Source organism: Limanda limanda, chromosome 5, assembly GCF_963576545.1.
Source record: "Limanda limanda chromosome 5, fLimLim1.1, whole genome shotgun sequence".
Lineage (NCBI taxonomy): Eukaryota > Metazoa > Chordata > Actinopteri > Pleuronectiformes > Pleuronectidae > Limanda > Limanda limanda.
Genome location: NC_083640.1, coordinates 7,562,862 through 7,573,587, shown reverse-complemented (window position 1 = coordinate 7,573,587; position 10,726 = coordinate 7,562,862). Strand labels below are relative to the sequence as shown.

General features: G+C 40.6%; 1 protein-coding gene across 1 annotated transcript; it reads left to right on the top strand.

The window, feature by feature from the left end:
* The first annotated feature begins 346 nt into the window (after positions 1-346).
* piwil1 (piwi-like RNA-mediated gene silencing 1) lies at positions 347-10,726 on the top strand. Its single transcript, XM_061071830.1, has 20 exons — positions 347-409; positions 2,406-2,499; positions 2,879-3,007; positions 3,106-3,320; positions 3,422-3,543; positions 3,711-3,791; positions 4,940-5,137; positions 5,262-5,370; positions 5,818-5,944; positions 6,670-6,787; positions 7,043-7,157; positions 7,265-7,446; positions 7,749-7,821; positions 7,938-8,138; positions 8,649-8,752; positions 8,878-8,948; positions 9,036-9,189; positions 9,429-9,554; positions 9,627-9,774; positions 10,610-10,726. The coding sequence occupies exons 1-20, from the start codon at positions 347-349 to the stop codon at positions 10,724-10,726; spliced, it is 2,547 nt and encodes an 848-aa protein (XP_060927813.1).

Genomic DNA, 10,726 nt, shown 5'->3' with positions numbered 1-10,726 from the left:
TAACTATGTTCCCTGTGTAGCACCTGTGAGTAATTAGACGGTGTCATATCCGGGAAAACGCTGGATATGACCATAGACTGTATGGAGATGACTTGGTGTTCGGAGCTGCTAGCATGCTAGCTGCGACTAACCGCACATGTCGAGAATTAGCATCCGCCATTTTGTGTCGTCGGAAGCACGTCTCGAAGTCTGCACCTGCCACGTTGGAACATCGTGTGACGCATTTGTGATATTTGAAGCTGTTTTAAAACAATTGTCCCGTTTTTTCACATCACTTGAGTTCATTGCTCTTAACGCAGCGGCCGTGACTTTTCTACTTTACTACTAAACAGAGACTTTCCCCAAAATGACTGGACGAGCACGATCCAGAGGCCGGGCCCGTGGTCAGGAGCCTGCACCGCCAGGAACGGTGAGACAAGTCTGCACTGAAACATCTGCACAACTCTACACAACATACACATACTCACCGATCTTTGTGTTACTCGAATATTAAGGAGTTTGAATAAAGATCCCTGAGTATAAATCCTTTCTCACTGTTTTCCATTAGATGTGTAGCTTTATCTATGCACGTTGGTACATTAAACAGGGTTCGTACGGTCATGTAAAACCTGGAAAAGTCATGGCATTTTAAAATGTGTTTTTCCAGGCCTGGAAAAGTCATGGCATTTTAAAATGTGTTTTTCCAGGCCTGGAAAAGTCCTGGAAAAAAATAAGCTCCCAAAAAATTTGGAAAAGTCATTGAAATTTGTTATATTGTCATATTTTCATGTCGTTCATTTTAGGGATGGGCATAATTAATAAATGACCGATTAAGACAATTTAATCGAATGCCCATCCCTAGTTCATTTACGCTGAGTTTTAAATAATTCATATGCTTTTAAAGAAATACGCTCAAAATATAGGCAGGAATACTTGGGTTTGTGTCGTTTAAGGTATACTGTATGCCTTGGAATTCTCATTGTTAGTTTGAATACTACATTTTGTCACTTTTTCGTGTATACACTGAGATTTCACAAAATGTTTGGTCATGGAAATTTGGTTAAAGTTATTGAAAAGTCATGGAAAAGTCATGGAAATCCATTGTTCAAAATGTGTATGAACCCTGTATTTAGGAGTTTCAATAAAGATCTTTGCGTATTAATCCTTTCTCACTGTTTTCCATTAGATGTGTAGCTTTATCTGTGCACGTTGGTACATTAAAAGCTGCTTTCAGACGTGCACTGAAGTCCGGACAATTTCTGGAAATCTCCTTTAGGGACTTTATGGGAGAACGAAAACCTAATTGTCAGTCGCTCCAGACGTTTTCCATTACTTTTCCTGGCCGCACCCCCCTTGTAAAATGTATGATTGAGCCTAAATGTGTTGATAAGATCAGTAACACGGGAGAGATGCAAAATTGGAAGAATTTAAAATATCCCCGGATGAAAAAGAGGAGTAAGGCATGTAGAAGATGTCAAACGTTTGGTGATAAGAACTGGTGTTTCCACAGCAGATTCTCTTTGTCATGTCCAGCCTCCTGACCGTGACTATCTCCTGTTGAGTCCTTAATGACTTGTTTTAATGTGTAAATATATATTTTATAATTATTTGAATTATAATGCAATATATTTCAATCAATGTTAAAAGGAATACCGTAAAAAGGTTTTTTTCTTATCACGATATCAGATTTAGATAGATAGATAGATTACTTTATTCATCCCCGAAGGGAAATTATGTCGTCATAGCAGCCGGTATATTTGAATACAATAAAATACAATACAATAGAATAACATAAAAAATATTGAGGTAGAAAGAATAAAAACAGAACACAAGATAAATAGGTAGATAAGGTGCAGTGGCAAGATGATGGTAATAGTACTGATGATATGATGGTAATGTTATTGTTACACAGTATATAAAAAAATATATAGGAGGTGAATGTAATGTCAAGTATGGTGTTAACCAATGAAATGTATCATCCACATGATACAAAATCACACAAGTATGGAGGATGATCCATGGACCTCATTGTTCATAAGAGGTACTTTGTTTTAAAAGAAATAGAAATACCTTAAAATAATTAATGAGCCTTGTTTTCAAACTTCAAATTAGCTCACAATGGTAAATATTAGCTCTGTGCAAGAGATGTTAACATTGTCAGTGACTAATCATCCTAATATCTGCATCACGTAGTACAACTATAAGAAATATATGTTGTTACCAGAAGGACAGAGACACTGATGCACATATATAGTGAAGTGAATACTAAAAACATTATTTTATCTGGTGGGTGAACCTGGTTGCACACAAAGCGTTTCCACTCTAAACGCAAGTAATGACGGAACAGAATGTTTCTTAGGAAAGAATATGGACAATTCTATAACACTACATTTCCCAAATCTCTACTTTCTTCTTTTTTCTTGTAGAGCCAGGCTGTAGAACCAGCACCTGTTGGCACGGCTGGAGAGCTGGTTGGCAGAGGGAGGCAGAAAGGAGCTCCAGGACAATACGCTAGAGAAGGTACAATCAAACACATCATGATACTTTTTAATACCTATAATGATTTGGGCTGGTTCTTTAATTTTAACAGTCTTTGTGGAAATGCAATAGTGATACAAAAGTATTGAACAATGCAACTATGAATGCACCTTTTTTCATCCCTTTCACCATCTGCAATTCAAGAGCCACGTTAACAATGGTAAGAGGTGCAGCGAATTTGGTTAAAATCATTGGATTGAATTAGAAAAGATTATATTAGTTAATCGCATGCTAGTATAGTGGGGTATGTACTCTCCTGCACAGCTTTATGTTGTGCCTATTCTATCCTCGGTACTGTAATGTGTGCAAACTACTAATTCGATTTTCAACGTCATGAATTTTATTATTTTTTTGTCAATAGCTGTTCTGCAGATTTCAGCGGGATTTCAGCAGGTGAAGCTGGGAGAGAGAGGTGGACGTCGTCGGGATTTTCATGATGGAGGCATTAACACCAGACAGGCTATGGAGCATGTTAAGGAGTCAAAGTCTGGTCCGTCTTCATTACTAATTTAAATTTCCAAAGCACTTTAAAATGTTGTAATTGAAGTGTACAAGGTTCACTCCTCAAACTTGTTTGTTCCTCCTCAGGCTCAAGTGGGCAGGCCATTCAGTTGACAGCCAACTACTTTCGCCTCATGTCCCGCCCTCAGTGGGTTCTGTATCAGTACCACGTTGACTTCAACCCACCAATGGAGTCCCGTCGTCTGAGAACTGCCCTCCTGTTCCACCATGACGAAGTACTAGGCTCAGCAAGGAGCTTTGATGGAGCTCTTCTCTTTCTTCCTAACAGATTGCAAAACAAGGTATTCTACTACTGCAAGCTTAAGTTCCCCACAACAGTCATACTAGTGTTAAAGTTATGGAAGTTTAATGCCTCGTAATAAATGTCTAATCTTGTGTTTAGGAGACTGTGCTTCACAGCGAAACAAGGCATGGGGAGAAAGTTCAGATCACTGTCACACTGACAAATGAACTGCCCCCCACATCACCAGTGTGTATCCAGTTTTACAACATCCTGTTCAGAAGGCAAGTTTCCTGTTACTTTCAATACTAGCATTTAGTTGTTACTGTTTATATGGAGATAAATAAATACATGTTTTACAAAAGTTTAGATGTGTGTATGCCTATTCTTTTCCCTTTTGGCCTGTTGAAGCCTCCAAACATGATTCATGATTGATATTTAATTTCTGCAGGATCTTGAGAATTCTGGACATGCAGCAGATTGGACGCAACTACTACAACCCCAAAGATGCACTCAACATTCCACAGCACAGGTACTTTCTTCATACAGTGCTATTACACACAAAGAAGGAATTAAGATTAGTCATTTAATAAATACGAATATTTACTTAAAATATGACTTTCCGCCAGTGGCCGGAGGCATCATGTTTTCGGCTTGTACTGTACATCCGTTCCATTCTTGTTAAACCCATATCTCAAAAATGCCTTGAGGGAATTTCTTTAAATCTGGTGTAAATATTCACTTGGACTAAAGAATTAACTGATAAGATTTTGGTGGTCAAAAGTCCCTGTGACCTCAACAAGCACATTTGGCCTCTAGATGTCGCTAGAACGCCGTCAAAAGGGACATCTGGCACAAACATTCACATGGGAGTGTTACTTGAATCTGCTTTCTTAAGATCAGCTCGAGCGAATGTCTGAATATTGAGAATGAACATTCACTTTGGTACAGATAAACTGAAGATGACAATTTTGGTGCCAAGAGGTCAAAGGTGGAGGTTACAGTGACCTCACGTGAATGTGATATGTCAGGACTGGCTAGGGAATTTATTCCGGCACAAATCAAATTTTTGTAGAGATTACAGCTGGGCGATATGGGGAGAGCTGTCATATGCTTGTACAAAAAAATATTATTCTTTTGCCTCTTTATATTTCTTTATTCTCTTTTCTACCTCATTCAGACGTGCCTACTGCTGTGTGGATGTATAAAGTTAAATCTAAACTTAACTCAGATCAGCGCCATGGCACTGAGGCTCATTACTCCGCTGGTCAACAAGTGACTCTGCTCCTCTGATGTTTTCTAATCACTCACACGTAGAACTGATCTTTATAAAAAGCTGATGAATTTAAATTTATGTTCCTGAATATATTGCTTTCTGAAAAGTGTAATAAACTGAGCTCTAGGTCGAAATGCAGTCAAATATACCTAAATGTGGCCTACTCTTAGCAGGAAACGCGTATAATGTGAAGGACTATCCTTGACGAAAAGTATATTTCGACAAGTGTTATGTTGGTGATCAAACACTAAATGATTTGTCCGAATAGAGTGAAGATTTGAATCCAGTGAGAAGACACCGCAGACTTCACTCGCGTAAAGTGTTGATGTGTAATCTTCATTTATGGAAATAAAGTTTTCATTAGATAAGAGATGAAAAACAATTGATCCTGTCTTTTATATCAGGCTGACAATCTGGCCGGGCTTCACTACCGCCATCTTGGAGTACGAGACATCGATCATGATGTGTACTGACTTGAGTCACAAAGTGCTTCGCAGTGAGACAGTCCTGGACTTCATGGTCAACCTGAGGCAAAGGTGTGGAGATCAGCGGTTCCCTGAGCTCTGCACTAAGGAGCTCGTTGGACTCATAGTCCTCACCAAGTAGGCTCCTCGTCTCGCACATAAATAATTGTATTCATATGAAAATCATGTGTGTTTATAATACAGCCTTAAAACACAATGTGAACTACCTGCACTGGACTCACGTGTCTTTTTGAAATTTTAGGTACAACAACAAAACCTACAGGATTGACGACATTTCCTGGGATCACACTCCCAACAACACATTTACAAAGGCAGACAAAGAGATCTCCTTCAGGGACTACTACAAGACAGTAGGTGGCATGCACTCAACAAAAGTATATATAACTGGGGAAATGCAAGCGCATGTAAAACTATTCACAGGCTGTACAGTTACATAAAATTGTGTGTTCTGACATTGTTGCTAAATTTCCTGTTGTGAGGCTAACATGCATAGAGGACATGACAGTTTCCCAAAGCCAGCACACCAGCTGCAGACTGAAACACACAACTTTTCTGTCCCTAGAGCTTATGTAACACACCTGTCAAGCAGAGGCAGCACACACACACACACACACAAGCAGAGGCAGCACGCACACACACACACACACACACACAGCTGACAGAAAGCAAACCGCAAGAAGGTATTGACTGATATTGACAAAGTGCAATGGATTAGAACTGATGGCAATGGCTTTAAGTGTTGTATAGTGTTACTACTGTTTCAGTACGTGCTCAAATAATTCTACTTTTGTTCTTAGCAATATAACCTGGAGATCACTGATGTGAACCAGGCGCTGCTGGTCAGCCATGTGAAGAGGTTAGGTCCTTCTGGAGGACCTCCTCCTGGTCCTGCCCTGCTCATCCCAGAACTGTGCTACCTTACAGGTTATTGCATTCATCTGGAGTGTTCCTGATTTTTATGCCCTTGCATAGATCGCCAATAGGGCCTATTTTTTGGATTGTTGAAATGTAACCCACTCTTTGTAAAAATCTGTGTGAGTTTGATAAACTACATGTTGAAACTGTTATAGAGGTTTAGCATTGTTATTTTTTGTCCAAGTTTAAAGTTAATTCTAGGGACCTCTGGGTAAGAATGTTTGGATGACTGCCGCAATTCAAGGAAGTGTTTAAGTAATATCCAAAACATGTTAACAACTATTAACAAGAGGGCAGATGCCCTTTATAGTACAGTTGACCATGAAGGATGTATGCAAATTAAGCATTTAAGTAGGAGAAATATTAATATTGTCAATGTGTCAATAATGGGCTTACTGTCCAATTATATGTTGGAGACTTGAATTGTTGAGAAACTCCAGGACAAGTATTTCTTAAAAGAGGGGAACCCTGGTTTGACCATTTCTTTAGACATGATGTCAATTTATTGCTCTATCCAGAGCACAATCATTTGATTGAATGTATAATATAAAACGCTTTTTAATATCAGCTGCACACTTGTTTAGTACACAAATCTATTGAACCAAAGGCTTGAATGCTGCGAGCACGAGTAAAAGTTGGTGATGTTAGTTAATTGCAGCCAATCTGCTTGGTTTGTTCAGTTGTCATACATGATGAACTGAAGTGAAATTTGTTTTTGGCAATGTGTTTGACAGGGCTGACTGATAAAATGAGGAACGACTACATCATAATGAAGGACTTGGCCTGCCACACCAGACTGGAACCAGCACAGAGACAGGGACGTCTGGACAAATTTGTCTCTAACATACAGATGTAGGTGATGATCAATGTGGGAACTGTGTTTTATCTGTGTTCTCATTTTGTTGTCAGAAACATTGCAGGCACCCGCTTCCATTTTTGGAGATCCGACTGCACCCAACGCTCATTTTTACAATTGGTTATGCAGGCTTGTTTTCTCTAAATGTTTTCCTTATTTTGTCTGTTCATATGCGCAGAAGCATTTTTCCTGTCAACATCTTCAGGCAGTTAATCCATGCTTAGATTTAAATCCTGTGAATGATTTCACAGGAACCCGGATGCACAGGCAGAGTTGGATAAGTGGGGTCTCAGCTTCGATAAGGAACTCCTAAGACTGACTGGCAGAGTCCTCCCAACGGAGAGGATCTTCCAGGGATCCAGATCGGTATAATATGCATGGGGTTACGTAAATCTGTTCTGGCAAACAAACTTATAAAATAATCTCTTTATATGATCCTAATTGAGGGATTCACAACTATTTGTGTCACCTAGTATGACCCTCCAGCCGCTGACTGGACCAGAGAGATGCGTGGGGTACCTCTGATCAGCGCCCCTCCACTGAACAACTGGCTCATGTTGTACACCCGTCGCAATGGTAACGAGGCTCAGGCCCTCCTGCAGACCCTCAACAAAGTGTCAGGTCCACTTGGAATTCGCATGCAGAGAGCTGTCATGTGAGTTCTAGCATCTATATTTTTTTCACTCGCGTAGGAAGTAATCTAGGAGCATGATAGTTACCATTCACCCAGTCTGCTTCTACATGCTTCTGAATTGGAAGTTAAATGTTCGAACAATACACTAACTTGTTTTTTCAGATGACTTTATTGATGTCTTAACTTGAAGAGGATTTCCACAAATTAATTATTTCACAAACAACTCACCAATCCAACCTTTAAATAGATTTTTCCTCCTATCACCCAGATTTCATTGGCCCTTGACAATTATCCCATTTATTAATTTCACCTGTTTGAAACAGGATTGAGTACCAGGATCAACAGGAGTCTCTCCTCAGAGCCCTACAGCAGAATGTTGGACAACATACACAGATGGTTAGTGACCACAATCCATTAGTTTGAGCTTTTTCCTGTTATTTAGTTGGCCCTGTGACATTCCTTGATGAATGTGATGTTTGCATCGTCACCTTGAAGTATTTTTCATGTGTTAGGTGGTGGTGGTCCTCCCCAGCAACAGGAAGGACAAGTACGACAGCGTCAAGAAGTTCCTCTGTGTGGACTGCCCTGTCCCCAGCCAGTGTGTGATCTCCCGCACCATCAGCAAACCTCAAACACTCATGACTGTGGCGACCAAAATTGCCCTGCAGATGGCTTGCAAGATGGGAGGAGAGCTGTGGAGCGTGGAAATCCCTGTAAGTCAACATCATCAGTAAAATTATACAATAAAGAAAATAAGTTAGGTCGCTTGTGGACAAACAAGAATTGAGACTTTTCTGACCAAATTTAGATCCTATAAGATGTTTTAGAGCAGATAAAGAATGGTAGTTGCCATTGTTTCACAGTGAAACTAAACACAAGAGGATCAACAAGGAGTTTGTTTAGCCACAGATGAACACAAAAGTATAAATTCTTGGACAAATAGGCAAAGCTCCAGTGGTCACCACAGCACAACAAAATATCTTTTTGTGCTTGTTGGCCATCTTCAGCTCTATGGAGGCTTTGTGTTTTTACTTTCACATATGCAATACCATGGTTTCTGCATAGTCTATTTTAGTGAAATTATTCCTTAATTTTCTTCTTTAAAACTGACTAATTAATATTAGTCAGCATTACAGTTTTTGAGTCACACAGTCAAATTCTACAAATAGAAGTAATGATGAATGTTGGTATTGTACTAATAAGTTGTCGCATCTCTTGTGCAGCTCAAACAGCTGATGATTGTGGGCATTGACTGTTACCATGACACCACTGCTGGGAAAAGATCTGTGGGAGCGCTAGTGGCCAGCCTCAACCCGACCATGAGCAGGTCAGTGTGAACAGCAACGGTTTGTTAACTGCCCCTTGATCATTGCATGGGTATTGTGCCGACTCCATATCTTTGCTTTAGCCCAGTACTACATCCAATAAGGTGTGAAATTTAAACATTTTCAGGTGGTTCTCAAAGGTTGTTCTGCAGAACAGAAGCCAGGAAATCATGGACGGACTGAAGATGGCTTTGGGTGGCAAGTTGCTTTCAATCATTTTTAATTTCAATACACACAACAATTCTCTGTCTACGGTCTCAGAGTAACTTGGTCCTTGTTTAACAGAGGCACTGAAAGAATACCTGAAGATCAACAGCAGCCTCCCCTCGCGCATCATTATCTACCGAGATGGGGTGGGAGACGGTCAGCTGCAGACCGTGGTCAACTATGAGATCACACAGATCCTTGACTGCATCAAGTCCATGGGGCAAGACTACGTGTGAGTTTTCTATTTTCTCAGTTTTCTTACTTAAAGTCAGCTGCAGTTGGTAACTTTTTATTCTAGGATTGAAACTGAAAGCAATTGTTGCTTAATAATCAGGTAAATTTGATGGACTGACAGTGACTGCTTTGTATCTGGTCAAGTTAGAATTGAAGCAGCAAGATAACTTGAATGAAGGTTAAATCCTCCTGTAATTTGTCAGTTTTTACTGGAACGTTTCCATCTGTTGCCAACAGGCCCAAGCTGAGTGTGGTGGTGGTGAAGAAGCGCATCAGCAGCAGGTTCTTCGCCCACTTTAATGGCAAAGTGAACAACCCTCCCCCCGGCACCGTCATCGACACAGAGGTCACCCGTCCTGAGTGGTATGTTTCTAAACTGTTTCCTCATCTTTTCATTGATGTATTCAGCACTGAACTGTTGCAACCTTGGGTCAGGTACGACTTCTACATCGTGAGCCAGGCTGTTCGCTCGGGGAGCGTCTCCCCAACCCACTACAATGTCCTGTACGACACCAGCGGACTGAAGCCTGATCACATGCAGCGGCTTACCTACAAACTGTGCCACATGTACTACAACTGGCAGGTAGGCATTCAAATTCCCATTTTGGATGGCTGTATTAAATGCTGTTCCCACAGATCAGCAGTGCAGTTGTACTGATCAGAGTCCACATTGAGTATAGTTCTCAGATTTGAGCTTCTCCCCATTGGCTTCCAGTGAATTTTAGCATATTTTTAAGATGTACTTGCTAAAGTAAAGTAAAGATTAGCACCTAAAGCGAAGGCCCTGGTCGCTATTCCACAGCTGAGGACCAGAGGTACCCGGACCTTTCCTGTCTGCACTCAAACTCTGGAACAATCTCCCTGCGGTGATCCGTCTGACCTCCTTTATTTATTTTTTGATGTGTGCTTCCTGCCTCGTTCTGATCTTTACCTAATTTTAGTATTTATAAATCTTGTTTTTCATTTTATCCTTTTTTACTGTTTTGAAAGATGCTATATAAATACTTCATTATTAAGTATGTTGTTTTTTTCTCCTGAAGAGAGTAGCAGTCGCGCAGGACTCACACACATTCGACTGAAACAATGGTCATTCACTTTGAATCGGGTCATGCAATGAGTTGCTGAACTTCCTTGGAGTTCGGATTCATTGCTCGTGTTGCATACGACAGACAAGGTTCCAGCCAATCAGTTTCTGTTGGAACAAATCCTCAAGCACAGGCACTAGCCAATCATATCACGTTAATGTGAATGGCTAGCATGACCCGTTGGCACAAAAGCCGGCCTTGTTTTGCGTCCCAAGAGTGAAACTGATGTCATTATGAGTCAGGCAAGCCCACTGCCAAGCGTGTGATTCCAGGGAAGTGTCGTTGTGATTTTGCAACCCAATAGAATATATATCTTTATTTTTCCTTCTGTAGGGAATCGTCCGAGTTCCCGCTCCCTGCCAGTATGCACACAAGTTGGCTTTCCTGGTGGGTGAGAGCATCCACCGGGAGCATAACATGCACCTGGACAACCTCCTCTTCTACCTGTGA